The sequence below is a fragment of the Hyperoodon ampullatus genome (assembly GCF_949752795.1).
Source record: "Hyperoodon ampullatus genome assembly, chromosome: X".
Lineage (NCBI taxonomy): Eukaryota > Metazoa > Chordata > Mammalia > Artiodactyla > Ziphiidae > Hyperoodon > Hyperoodon ampullatus.
Window position 1 is genome coordinate 12,235,257 of NC_136913.1, and position 14,147 is coordinate 12,249,403.

At 46.3% G+C, this 14,147-nt stretch overlaps 1 protein-coding gene across 1 annotated transcript; it reads right to left on the bottom strand.

Annotated features, from left to right (window-relative positions):
- Positions 1–390: 390 nt before the first annotated feature.
- On the bottom strand, positions 391–12,607 carry TRAPPC2 (trafficking protein particle complex subunit 2). The gene is made up of 5 exons (XM_079727745.1): positions 12,548–12,607; positions 5,070–5,181; positions 2,342–2,490; positions 1,830–1,911; positions 391–579 (listed from the first exon to the last, which is right to left on the bottom strand). The coding sequence occupies exons 2-5, from the start codon at positions 5,160–5,162 to the stop codon at positions 481–483; spliced, it is 423 nt and encodes a 140-aa protein (XP_079583871.1). The 5' UTR covers positions 5,163–5,181; positions 12,548–12,607; the 3' UTR covers positions 391–480.
- Positions 12,608–14,147: the final 1,540 nt, after the last annotated feature.

Sequence of the window (14,147 nt, forward strand, 5' to 3'; positions counted from 1 at the left end):
GCTTCTTAGTGTACATATACTACTTCTATGTATACTACCTATACCTTTTCATAACATCTCTAGATGTATAGATGAACCCGTGTATGTGCTATCAACTTCATTCCCTACTGCAGAAGCTTTTGGTTTTAAATCTGCCTACCAAATCTTGACCATGACATTTGGTTCTGGATTGTTACAACTAGATCAAGCTATCTGAATGAGGAAAGTAAAAGTTTATTCTCAATTTTTAAAATAAAAATATTTCAAGCTTACTGATAAAGAGCTCTTCATAAATAACACTGTTCACAAGCAAATATCAATCTGTTGATAATCATAAGAAACTGAATATACTATTTTTAAATATAAAAGCAATTTCATTAGGTTTAGATAAATTGAGACAACTAAAACTTTTCCATGCTGTTTAATCAAGTTACTTACAATGTACACATTCCTGAGTACACCCCATTGTAGTGACACTGTTTACTTCTGAACTTCTTGCGTTCAGCTTAAAAGGTGTTTCTTCCCAAGAAACTGAACTTTTCTGTCAAATGCGCTTGATCGAATAGGAGAATTGGGTTCATAAAATGGATTCATTGCAAACTAGAAGAGAAGAAAGTATTAAGGTGAGCTTGTCAAAGTAAAAAGGCTGACATCATAAGTCTCTAAAAGGAAAATCTTTTAAAGTTTTAAATTAAGTCATTAATGACATTCAAAGCAAAAGTCTGAAGGCCACATTTTTAAGTTTTAATGAAGATGTTCCACTGTTAAATATTAATGGCCCCTTAAGGAAATTTCTGTCTTGGTGTTTAAGGGAAGTACCTGTGGCAAAACCCTTGGTGGCACGTATGGTGAGTGCTGCCTGCGTGAGCAAAACCAACTCCCGGGATCCACCGTGTGTGTGAAATACAACTACATTCAACGTTCATTATCAAGATGTGGATTCATCTGGTAGGCCCTTTGGCTATATAAAACACACTAAAAATCTGATATGCTCAGAGTGGAGGAAAAGTTATACCACACTGCTTTTAAAAGTTACTCTTGTGCGGTAGTTTTTAACAATCAGGTTTTTAATACTCTCCTTTAACACAAGGTGAGTGATCAGTTTCTCAGATAACGTAATGAGTATATCATAATATGTGTGAGGGAAAATTAGTACTGGATGGAATCACAAATGAGGAAAGGAGTTACCAACTTTTACACCTTAATCACTTCATGTTGTCCATCTTTATAAGAGGGCTAAATATTCTTATTTGCTACTTCTGACTAGGAATATTGATTGGTAACTGTGCTGATATGCAAAAAATCTTGTCCAAATAGAGAATGTTTAAATTATTAAGAATATACTGTCAGCACTGCAGTTTAACCACTCATATCTTATTACTATTTCATTTTTTCCAAACGAGTATCAAGAAACGCGTGTGGCCCCTTTCTCCTTGAGTGACTTTGATAATACATGAATCACTTCCTGTTTATGATCTACATTCATTGCACTGTAACTTACTTGTTAAGTAGATGGAAAACATTTTACATTAAAATTATGAAGCAACTTCCCTTATACAGACTGCTTCTGTCTCTCGCTTTAGGGTTCCCTCATAAAATCAACTATATGCACCAAAAGGGGGAGAATGAAACCGATTTAAAAATAACTACGAGTTGTTGTCCTGCATACGTGTTAAGCTGGTGGTAGAGACCTGCCTGGTGAGGGAGCTGCCGGAACGGTCCTGCTGGAGGAGAGCTCTGCTGAGAGGAGAGCTGTGCGGTCTAAGGGGGCTGCCTCAACAGGCCAGTGTCCTGCCAAAGTTGGAATCTCTTTTATAACCAGATTTTACAAGGTACAGAACATACCATACCTTTATGTATAAATCATAGACATCAGTAAAGAAGTTCTTTATCCCGTCTTCTTGCCTAATGTCATGCAGCATGATAAATCTCATATGTGAAATAATTAAGGTATAATCTTTAGAAATGAAAACTGAAAAGCGATCAGTTGATACAATATTCTTCAAATGAGTCACATGCAGTGTATTTTGCGATGGAAAAGGGGAATCTGTAAACTGGGTTCAAAGGTTAGTTTTATCTTGAAGAGAACATAATCTTTTTAAGTTAGAAAATAACTACAAAATAAAATCACCATTGATATGGTTCAGATAAACCTTAACTTTATATATGAGACTTGGTTTAAAAATTTTCTGTTAAACAAAAAGTGAGTGTTTTTTCCCCCTAAAAAAATAAAAGCCCCGTAAGTGGCAATGTTTACCTAATATTTTGCAGTCCACAGACTCAGAACCTGGCATCTAGGTCCCACGTTGGTCTAATCTGTTACCCCAACCCTTTGTTGGAGCCCTTTATTAAACAGGTAAGGATATGACCCGCAGTGACGAATGCTGAAACAAACCACTCATTGAACTTGTCCACCGTCTTCAAGTACATGTTGTTTGACAGCCACATGTTCTCATCTACGAGGTCGAGAGCCGCGTGAGCTATGAACTGGTTCAGATGGCGGTGATCGTCCTAGGTGGCAGCGAGCAGCATCAGATTAACATTTCCTTACAGCCTCAAGACAGCCACACTTCACTCTGCAAACTCTAGACACAGCTTTCTGGGGTGCGGGGGGGAAGCTTTCTGCTTTTACTTCGATTATTGTCATGAGACTTACAGAGGTCTTCAGTGCTTTCACATTATTTTCTGTTTTCTAATCTGGTATCGAAAACTCAATAAATAGAAACAGCCAATTACTTAGTAAATGAAATGTGTCCAAGAAACTATATTTTTAAAATTTTGCAAGAAGGAAGTTACCAAGTTCTGTAACCATTTAAGCATGTGAAAAAAGGATACATTAAAAAAAAAAAAGTAGATCCTGCTTTTTTGTTTGTTTTTCTCCCCCTCCCCATTTCTCCCCTCCCCTCAGCTCAGATCCTGCTTTCAAGAAGCTCACATCTTTTTAGAGGAGGAAGACAGGAAAAAACAAGGTAGGCTGGGGCTAAACAGGTGGTGAGTACAGGCCTTGGGTGGGGCTGGGGGTAGGAGGCGGGGCTTCGTGTGCTGTGACACCCGGTGAGCAGTGGAGACAGCCTGGCACAGGCCGTCTTGAGGTACAGGGAGCTCACATGGCAGGGGACCTGGGAGTGGCAGGCGGCCAGGCTCAGCCCCAGCTGCGTACAGTCCCCTGTGCCGACAGCGCCAGGTGGTCCTGTCAAAGCCGGGGGTGTCCTTTTCATGGACTGTAAAGGCCTAACTGAAGAAGGTGGGACTGTCCCAGCAGAATGTGCAGAAGGAATTCATAACCTGGAATGCAGTCTCACTCCTGTGGAATTCTTACTTTCAAAATGCATTTTTCAAAGAACACCTCTGTCACAGGTTGAATTTGTGCCCCCTCCCCCAATCCCTATGTTGCAGTCCTAACCCTCAGTACCTTAGAACGTGGCCGTATTTGGAAAGAGGGTCGTTGCAGATGTAATTAGTTACCATGAGGTCATGCTACGGTTGAATGGGTCCCTAATCCAATGACTGATGTATTTAGAACAGGGGGAAATCTGGAGACAGTCGCGCACCCAGGGAGATTGGCATGTGAGGACTGCAGTTCTGCTGCCACAAGCCGAGAACTGCCAGAAGCTGGGAGAAGGGCCTGGAACAGACCTTCCCTAGCGCCTCTGGATGGGCACGGCCCTGCTGACAGCTTGATCTCAGACTTCAGGCCTCCCCAACTGTGAGACAAGACATTTCTGTTCTAAGGCACGCCGTTCCTGGTACTCTGTGACACCGGCCCTAGGAAACGAACATAACTTCCTTGCTGAGGAGGCTGTTCCCATGACTGGGCAGCCAAGTTGCCCTGGAGTCCCTCGCGTAGGTAAAGCGTGTTTATACTCCACTCACGGCACCGTGACGAAGCTAATTTAATCCTCAGGGAAATGGATGTGTTTTGTCTGGCTCACAGTAGTGTTTTCCTTTACACCGATGATCAATCTTGAGACATTAGAAGAAAATTGTAGAAGTGGTTTATGAAGGTGAGCGGTAGCAGGAGAAAGATCAAGTCATGCAAGGCTATTTTTACACGCACTGTTTTGCCTACCGCGAGGCCACTGGAGTGAGAGAAACTGTCAGTAGCCATATACCACACAAAGCAACTACTGCTGCAGGGATGCCTCACATCCAAGTTTTAACGAGCAATGTGCTCATGTGAATGTGGGAAAATAATGTAGCAACACCTGCTAGGATAATACCTTGGATTTCTATCATACCTTAGTGGCAAGATCTGAATAGTTGAAAAGCGTCTTACACTGGACATTACACGTCACAACTAATTTCAAACATCAGTTCCTGTCTTAAGGGACTTTCAAGCCTATTTTTGGAGGTTGGGAGAAACGTAGCACAACCTGTCGGCAGTTTATTTGGAATATGCACCTGTACAGGGAGATGGAAGGCACCAGCTATGCTCATCCCAAGACTCTATGGCTCTGTTTACTCTCAGTGGCAACATGTTCTTGAAGCTTGTTTATCAGGAACCACTCTTGACAGCAAGAAGGTTGGGTGGCGTCACGGGAGAGGAGAGCACAAGGGCACCACGCGGCCAGTGGGTGCCACGTGGGGGTCGCCGAAAAAGGCTGCCGTCTCAGGGGCAGCAGGAGGACATGTAAGTCTGGGTCTCTTTTAACCGTCCCAGGGTCAGTGGATCTAGCACGTATGTCCTGCTGAAAAAGGTGATTCACGGGGACAGAAGGGACTTCCTGGCATTTCAGGGCAGCACCACCTGCTCCTGCAGAGCCACTGCAGGTGAGCTATGTTTCTGTGTGCTCAGGAGCCGCCTTCACAGGGGGTGACACAGGGAACTGATGACCAGGGAGAGGAGACCCAGGGCATCTGCTAGTGCGTGTTAAGTGTGTGCTGAATTAGAGCACGAACAAACAATTCAGAGGATGCTCCTGGCTGGCTTCTATCAACCTGTGGGACTGCAGAGCAAGCCTCATTTAGTTGTGCTGGGTTCGTAGTTACCTCATCTGTCCAGATCTCTTGCAGTTCTAATATCACATCACACCATTATCGTTACAACAACAGAACAATTGTTATGGAATTTTTAAAGGTTCCATACGCACTTTGGATTCTGCTTTTCCAGCTGGCAAAAACTCCATTTCAAAAACTGGATTATCATGGTGACCAACAATGACAAAGTAGAAGCTTCCAGACATTGTCTTCAATATATAGCTCCTAATTAAATGAAAATAACACATATTTTTAGTACTCAATACTGAAAACCAAAAACCAGGAAGTGACGAACTCCATTTATTTTTTTTAACTTACACCTGAATTGCAGAGGAGGTGGCCCCTAAGCTCGGCACGCTTTCCAGTATGCCACTGTAGATACATGGCTTTTGGATGATACAAATTCTTTATCTGTGATATGTCCTGGAGAATCCACTACTACATTTTCATAGGGAAACTGGAAGACCTCTAATATGAAATCATAAGAACAACATTCTCATGATCCGAAAGCGTGGAACATTTAGGGTAAGCTGGCTTAAACTTGGACTAGATCAGTCAGCATTGGCACTAACACCTGGGTGCTGATGAGGAAATGACTGACTTGCCTTAGAAATTTTCAGGAAGGATGCTTCCAAAGAAGCTAAGAACCACTCTAGCACGTGTCCTTTACAGAAAGGAGAGCTCCTAGAGCAGTCAGCTACAGACTGTGTGGTACTTGTATTCCTACCTGAAGGGTATGCTATGAATGTAACTCTGCACATAAAAGAGCCTGTTATATGCCTCTTCAAACACCATTTATGAGAGAGGAAGAAACAGTTTTGTACTCTAGAAGAGATGGAAGAAGTCATAATCCAAAAGGAAGACATTCTGAGTCATTAAGAGGTCTTGGAACGAGGGTTAATAGGTTTGCTACAGGAATAAAACAGAGAAAGTGGGGGGTGGGGGAGAAATCAGTGATTCTGGGGCGTTTAGCACAATCGAAATCTGGATGGATGGACGGACAGACGGGCGGATGCATTTATGTATGCATTTTTCATACGAGGTCTTTGGAATCAGACCATGCTAGGTTCAGGTCTAGCTCTAGCGACATGAGCGCAGGCACGTGGAGACGTGGGGCCTAGGAAGGCCCCGTCATGGGGCGGGGATCTGCTTCACCGGGAGCGTACAGTAAGGTGTGTCCGAACCCAGGGCCCATGGAGCCTCACTGGGACTTCCACGCGACGACATGTGAAGACCTCGGAAATGTACTTCCTGATGAGTACAGCATTTTGTAGAGGAAATCACGGCACGGCTGGCCCCTTTCACTGTGGAATTGGAAGGCCGTGACAGGAAGAAAGGGAAGATAGGAGACCTGTGGCATGATGAAGTGAGTCAGATTTAAAAGGTTATTTGGGGCAGCGGTTGGCACACTACGGCCTGCGGGCCCTATCTGGCCTGGTCCATCCTCTCGCTACCGTCTAAGGCTGCTCCTGCCCTACAATGGCAGCGTGGGGTGGTCGCCACAGAGACCATCTGGCTCTTTACAGAAAAAAGGGGAAAGATGAGAAAAAGACCCAAACAGTAAAACTGGACAACAAAGACGGGCAGGAATGATACAAAAGCTCTGCAAAACTAGGAGAATTGGCAGTAATTCTCAAGCACAGGTGAGGGGAAGAGGGATGGGAGCCTGAAATTTTAACCAAGTAAACAATGACATCATTCATTCTTGCCGGAATAGGTTTCATGGCTGGAGTTTGCCAAGGGAAGGGCTTACTTTCTTCAGCACAAACATTTAAGCAGCAGCAGGGGAAAAAAAAAAAATACTGTAAGGAAGATGCTTCTCCCCCTGCACACATTTAGAAGCAGCAAGAGACAATACGTGTATAAGGAAGATTACCCTCCTCCCCGCCTTCCCCCAAACCCACTCAACCCCATACGGAGACCCGGGTCTGGGAGACAAGCACATCCTAAGAACAGCGTGAGGATAAACAGAAAGGCAACGCAGGAAATACCGCATAAACGGTCGATCACAAACTGCTCAGCTACGCAGAACCAGAGCTGCCAATCGTGTGATTTCACACACAGCTGAAGAAGGTATGCAGCTCTCGATTCCATTCTGACAAGGAAAAGCTGAAAGGTGTAGTGGAAGAAAAGGAAGCCGCGGGAGAACACAGCCATTTTGTCTCAGGAAGGGAATGTCCACAGTCATTTAATACTTGGGGCTTCTCTGCCTAGGTGGTGAGCAGAGGTGAGACAGGCTCTAGAATTCCGTGCTGTCCGATAAGGGAACTTGCTGCGAGGACGGAGATGATCTACACCTGCTCAATTTTTCCATCACCTAAAATAGGGGCCCTTCAGGTGTCTCCAAGGGCTCGAGGTTATGGAGGCGGTCACACAGAGCTTGGCAATGGATTAAACTGGGGAGCTGCGGGAAGAATCGAGCATGTTTCCAAAATGTCTGGCTGAGGTGATCAAGCAGAATATCAAGATGATGAACCTATTCACTGAGGACGGAAATAAGAAAGGGAAGGAAGAGGGATGAAAATGAACAGGTCAGTTTTGAACGTGTGGTGGTAGCCAGAACAGCTCCCCCGAGCCCCACCAAGATGTCCACATCCTAATCTCGGGAACCTGTGAATGCTAATGTATTCAATACATGGCAACGGGCATTAAGGCTGCAGGTGGAACTAAGGCTGCTCATCAGCTGATCTTCAGATAGGGCGAGAATCCTGGGCTGCTCAGGTGGGGCCAATGTAATTACAAGCGTTTTTAAAAGTGGAAGAGGGCAGCCCTACAGGAAAGTCGGAGGGAAGCGTGGCTGTGGAAGGATCGCCACGGAGATACAACATTGCTGGCTTTGAAGATGGAGGAAGGCGTCATGCGCCAAGGAATGCGGGCGGCCTCTAGAAGTTGGAAAGGACAAAGAAACAGATTCTTTTTTTTTTTTTTGCGGTACGCGGGCCTCTCACTGTTGTGGCCTCTCCTGTTGCGGAGCACAGGCTCCAGACGTGCAGGCTCAGCGGCCATGGCTCACGGGCCCAGCCGCTCCGCGGCATGTGGGATCCTCCCGGACCGGGGCACAAGCCCATGTCCCCTGCATCGGCAGGTGGACTCTCAACCACTGCGCCACCGGGGAAGTCCAAGAAACAGATTCTTCCCGAGAGCCTCCAGAGGGGACTTCAGCCCAGTGAGACCCGTGTTGGACGTGTATGCTACAGAACTGTAAGATGATAAATTTGTGTTGTTTTAAGCCAGTAAATTTGTGGTAGTGTGTTATGGGCACAGTAGGAAACTAACACATGTCGAAGCTGAAAAAACCTGCAGGTATAAGAAAAAAGGAAATACTCCAGGAAGTGTCAGCAGTAAAGGTAGAAGGTGCATTCTATAGAGACTGGGGACAAAATGAGCTTATTTTCCATGGGACGCGGGTTTCAGAGCCCTGTGGCAAGCGGGGGGAGGGCGGGCCATGGTGCGTCGAGGTGAAGCCCCTGGGAGCAGTAGGCGGATAACAGTATGGAAGAGAACAGCGGCTGGGGCTGCGTTTTTCCAGCGAGTATCCCCTACGGCTAACACAGCCCTTCCGCCCCCCTTGCCGAAAGGACCTGTGAGGAGGGGGCCGTCGTTTGGGCAGTGTGGGGGGGGGGGGCGCGGGGGACGGTGCTGGAATACAGGAGCGGGGATGCAGGGAAGAGAGGCGTTGTGGGGATTAACTCTCCTCAACAAGGACGAGAACCTTCTGAAAGTTCCAGTGCCGAGGCCCTCGGGGGCCTGATTGATGAATGCTGTGTCTGGGTGATGAACAGCACGTTTGTGAGAAGTTGCCATCGTTGTTAAAGTACCAATGAAGAAATCCTCCCTTATAAGGGCAGGACTTGTTGGCTGAAGGGAGGGGAGCCAGCACTCCCATCTGTGGTGAAAACAGCCGTCTGTGGTGGCTAGAGTGTCTTGAGCTGCTTTTGAGAGAGGTAACTAAAGAAATGAACAAGGAGCCCTGGATTTCCCTGAAAAGACCGTGTACAGGATGTAAGAAGGAGGGCACAAACTAATAATGAACGTAAAAATGGGACCAGAAACCTGTGAGGCTAGTATCAGAAGGGCAAAAGCCCAAAACAAGCTGAAATGCGTGGGAGGCTTTCAGGCTACCACAGGGAAAAGCAAGGGAGAAACGTCAATTAGTTGAGGCACCTGGTACATAAATAACACGGGACACAGGTGTGCTGAACTTGGGTTTTCTCAAAGAATGATTTTCACATGGCAAGTGTGGAAGCAGTTAGGTTAGGCAGGCTGTGAACCCCAAGACAGGTATGTTAAAGAAACAGTTGGGCTGACAACTGACGGTGTAAGTACTGGTCAGTGACGTTTGAGAAATCACAGGAACAGAAAAGAGCCAGTAACTGTCATTCCAACTCTGAGAAACAAAGAGGCTTGCCTCCCAGTCTGAGTACTTCCGAAGAGATTAAAACACCAACAGAAATAGGTATTAAATGCCTGTCTTCGGTCAGACACCATGCTGGGGGCTTTTATGACAAACTAAGTGATTTAATGTGAATCCCTAGACAAAAAGAGTGGGTTACGACTCACTCACTTGTTCTAGGAGAACAAGTTATGTCAGACCTACACTCGCTGTTGAGGAAGGGAAATACAGAGACGGTGAGTCACTTTCTGAAGTCCTGGGGTTCTCTACCTAAGAACCCAGGGGAGACCTGTAGCCTGGATGACAGCCTGTGGTGCCCCCAGAGCCACAGCAGTGCCGGGGCCCAGGAAGTGCTCGTTCTCTGCCGAAGGAGGGACGGTGCAGGGCTGACTGGAATGTTAAAGTGCTCCATGTCAGTGGACAGCATGGGGTCTCTAGGGAGCCTTTGAAGTTGACCTTAACCTAGTCCAGCCCAAGGTTTGCATCAGTAACTGAGATGAAGCCAGTTTACCACACCCAAAGATAACATGCTATAAGGGCACCTAATTTATTAGAAGGCTAAAGTTAGGATTCAAAAGATCTTCACGGCTAGGAGAAATAGGTGACATGAACAGGATAGAATGTTAAAGAGTTTGAAATAAAGTCCTGTACTTGGGCTTAGATCGACCGCACAGCAATAGGATGCGGGAAACCTAGTGTAAGAGCAGCTCATCTATGAGAACCGGTTTTCATTTATTGCCAGCTAAATCGGAGGCGGCAATCTGAAACAGTGGCCGAAAAAGCGAATGCAATTCTAGGCCTGCATTAAGAGAAGATGATGTCCTCGTCACTAATAATACCACCTCTGGGGGACATGCTCAGTTCTGGGAATCACATTGTAAAATCATTAACTCTGAACTGTGTGTGCTGGGAGGAGGGAGGCATCTAGGCTAGGGAATGCTCTGGAAACAAGACAAAAGCTACTGAAGGAACTGAGGATGTTTAAACCGGGGGCGGGGGGAGACTTTTTTTGCGGGGGCAGTGGGCTGTGGTGCGGTCTTTAAATACGATGCTGTCTAATGGGAAGGGATTTGACTAGGGATGGCAAATGGGTTTTTTCCCATGAGCCTATTCTAATCAACTAGCAGTGAAGGCCAGGAACTGGTGCTGAGAAAGCTTCTGAGACTAAGGGTGGTCAGGGGGAAAGACTGCTGTGATCAGTTACCCGCATCTGCTACGGGTTTGGGAGAGGCCAGTGCCTGTGGGAACGCCAAGTATTTGCTAGCTCTGAACTAGACAGACTTAATCCAAACTGTTCCAGAGGCCAAGCCTAGGGCTGCCCCTTTGAGGTTACATGGAAAGACATTTGGGTCAATATAATTGAGAACTTTGTAACAATTAAAGAACTATCAGGCTGCCTTGTGAAGTGACACCCCCCGATCACTAGAAGTGTGATAAGGGGAGGCTGGAAGACCACTAGTAGTGCCAGAGTGGGAGGATGAACCCAATGAACTTGGAAGGCCCCTCCGAGACAACTCATGGATGCCAGTTCCAAAACCACCCATTTTTACAGCAAACCTCTTTACAGCCTCTATAGAGGAACTTCTGGAAAACTTCCCTGTGCTCCCAACAGCAGTGGCTTCAGTTGTTCCCCAGACCTGGGGCTGGAAGACTAACCTAGTGTGGCACAAGACATGTCCACTGCAATAAGCAGGATGAATCCTGTTGATAGTTCTCTAATAGGATATTTTTCCTATTTAATATTAAAAGCAATTCCTCTACCTCACCATAAGTGAGGTTATGCTGGCTTTTGGACATTTCATCTAAATCTATTCAATTTGGGCACCAAAGATTGGGGGTAAGAGGGTCTTCAGGCACAGATGTGTTTTTATTTAACAGTACTTGCAACATATAAACATCGTCGTAGAACATTTTTCATCATCTCACTATTCTGCTCAAAAGCCTTAATGTTTCTCATCTACAGGGATCAAGTAGCAGTACCAAAAATGTAGTCCCATGTTGCTCTGCACAGCTTTTCTCCACCTCATTGCTCTACCCTGGCTACAGTGGACTGGTATACTTTTCTTCTCCCCAACTGATTGGGTCCACTCCAGATTTATTTCTCTCTTCATGCCTGGAATACTCTCCCTGATGCCATGTGTAAACCTCCCCCATCTTTCAAAGCCCACCCAAATTCCTCCTTCTCCAGGTATTTTCCAACACCAACCTACACGCTCTCTACCTCTTATGGAAGCCCTGTCACTCTTGATGCCTCTTAAATTCTCTAAGCCTTTCACCGCCAGGGGTGAAAATTCATTGTACTCATCAGTGCTGTTCACAAAACCATCACTGGCCCAGTTTTGTCCTCATGGGGCTTACATACCTTATACTCCACCGCATGGGACTCCGGAGCCAGGCCAGATGCCTCACTGCTCTTGAAAGGGTCCTGATTTTTTTTTTTTTTATTCCTTTCAGAATGTTCCCCCTTCCTCCCATGCTTTTTGCCCATCCTCCACATTCAACCCAACAAGGCCCTGATGAAGTCACACTTTTCAGAGATGTGCCCACTCACGTCCATCTCCAACCACTTTTTCTAAAATCTTTACCCAGTCTACAGTGCATCTTAGTTCTTAGTCAATTCTCTGGCTGTAATGTTTTCATTATTGCTTCTCGAGAGACTGGTTCCTTTTCTTTCTAATTAGATTTAAGTATCTGGGGGACCCGGCTCACCTATCGTCACAGCACGTACAACGATGGGTACTCAAAGTTTAGCTCACTGGTTTTCAACCACGGGTAATTTTGCTTCCCAGAGGACACGTGGAAATGTCCGGAGACATTCACGGTTCTCAGAACCGGGGGCGGGAGAGAGCAGGTGCTACTGGCATCTATTGGGTAGAAACCAGGGATGCTTGCTCAACATCCTGCAGTACACAGGACAGCCCCACAACGGAGTATTTTCCGGCTCCAAACGGCAATAATGCCGCGGTTAAGAAACCCGAGGTGAACTGGATGACCCAGTGAAAGGTACAAGAAGCAAAGCCCCCGAGCAGGTGGACGTTTGCAGGTTGAATCGCGGTGTGGACTGGCCCGGTGGGTTGTGAAGAGCTCAGCCGGCCCCGGGGCAGAGGGGAGAGACAGGGCCAACACTCGGATCCCGTGGGGCCGGGGACATCCCCCAGAGTCCCGGAGCGCCAGCTGCCCACTCGCTCCATTCCCTACCTGCGGCGAGACGCCGGGAACGGAAACGCCCAGTCAGTTCCCGCGGCCGAGACCCGCTTTCCGCAGCTTCCGTAGGGACTCCTCAAGCAGCCCTCGCGAGACTCTGCCGTTGCGCTCTCGCGATAGTGGGCGGAGCTTCTAGCCGCAGCTCGGCGGCGCAGGTCCGGGCTTTCGCTGTAATTCTCCAGGCCAGGGCGGTTGGGCTCGGAGGATCTCGGGGAGGGGTGGAATTAGGTCTGAGCGGTTCGAAGTCCGGCTAGTGCTGCGCCTTCTCTGGCCTTCTGTCTCCGGTCTCAGCCCTCCAGCCGCCAGTGAGAGTCCCGCGTGGGCCACAACCACGCCCACGTATCAGAACCGCGGAGAAAGGAAGTGCGTGTCTCTGCCTGAGTTCTTAGTTTGGAGTTCAGCTTGTTCCTCCCGTTTTTCTGGGACAGCGGCAGGGCTCTCCGGCCAGGGATTCCCTTAGGCTTTGGCTTGCACCCCGGTCTCGGGCTCCGACCCCGGGCACAGTGGGGAGGGCTCGAGAGGAAGCTGACATCTGATACCTCAGGTAGATACATCTGCCCCCTCCTCGGGGCGGGCGGAAGTGGAGCCTTTGTTTGTTTCCGTTAAACCGCCTTTGGCTTCCTTGGAGGCCACCAACCGTCTTCAGAGATTCACGCCCCTTGTGCCCGCCAGGTAACCCGTAACCGTTTTCTCTTCTAGTCCACCATGCTCCCCAAATCTGATGTGTTGAGTCAAGATGAACTGCGCAAAAAGCTGTACCAGACGTTTAAGGATCGAGGTATACTGGATTCACTGAAGGTATCACTTTTAGGCATATCTCTTACATAAATTTTACAAGTGTAACCTGTAACAGGTAGTCCACATGTAAAGACATCCATGTTTTGGGTTTTAAAAATAGCATGATACACAGATTGTATTGGTGAATTACACTGCTCTGTTCCTGTGTAACTCTTAAATCGTAAAACAAACACATTTTAGTAAGGTTAGGTTTGTTTTAAAGACTTGGCTTACAGGTTCCTGAGTTAATAAGTGGTTTTGTAATACTCATATTTGAACAGAGGATATTGTCACCATATAGAAAACATTAAGGGACTGCTTACTGTAGAAAAGTTGGGGGAATGAGGAATTTCTTCTTTAAAATATATTGAAATGTATAAATACTTGAGCAGCAAATATTTCTTAGTACACTTTCATGTATGAATTAACAGCAAGGAGTAGGATTAGCTGAAATGTGTTTTCATTACTATATACATTTCAAAAGACCATTTTACACTTAAAATGGGAAATTAAGGACAGTTTTTTTCTTGTCTCCTCCATTGTTTTTGTAACTTAAAAATACTTCAGATTCATCTGAAAAATACTTCAAACTCATCTGAAATATAGAAAAGCATAGAAAAGAAGTCATCTCTAATACAAGTACTAATTGGCATAATGTTGCATGTATTTGTGTATCCTCTTTACTATTATATGGTGAGCATTTTCCTGTGTCCTTAAATGTGTCTTGAAATCCTCATTTTCATTGGCGCCAGGCTCATCTTTGGACATATGGGTAATTTATGCAGCATTCCCCTGTTATGGAATATTTAGGTTATAC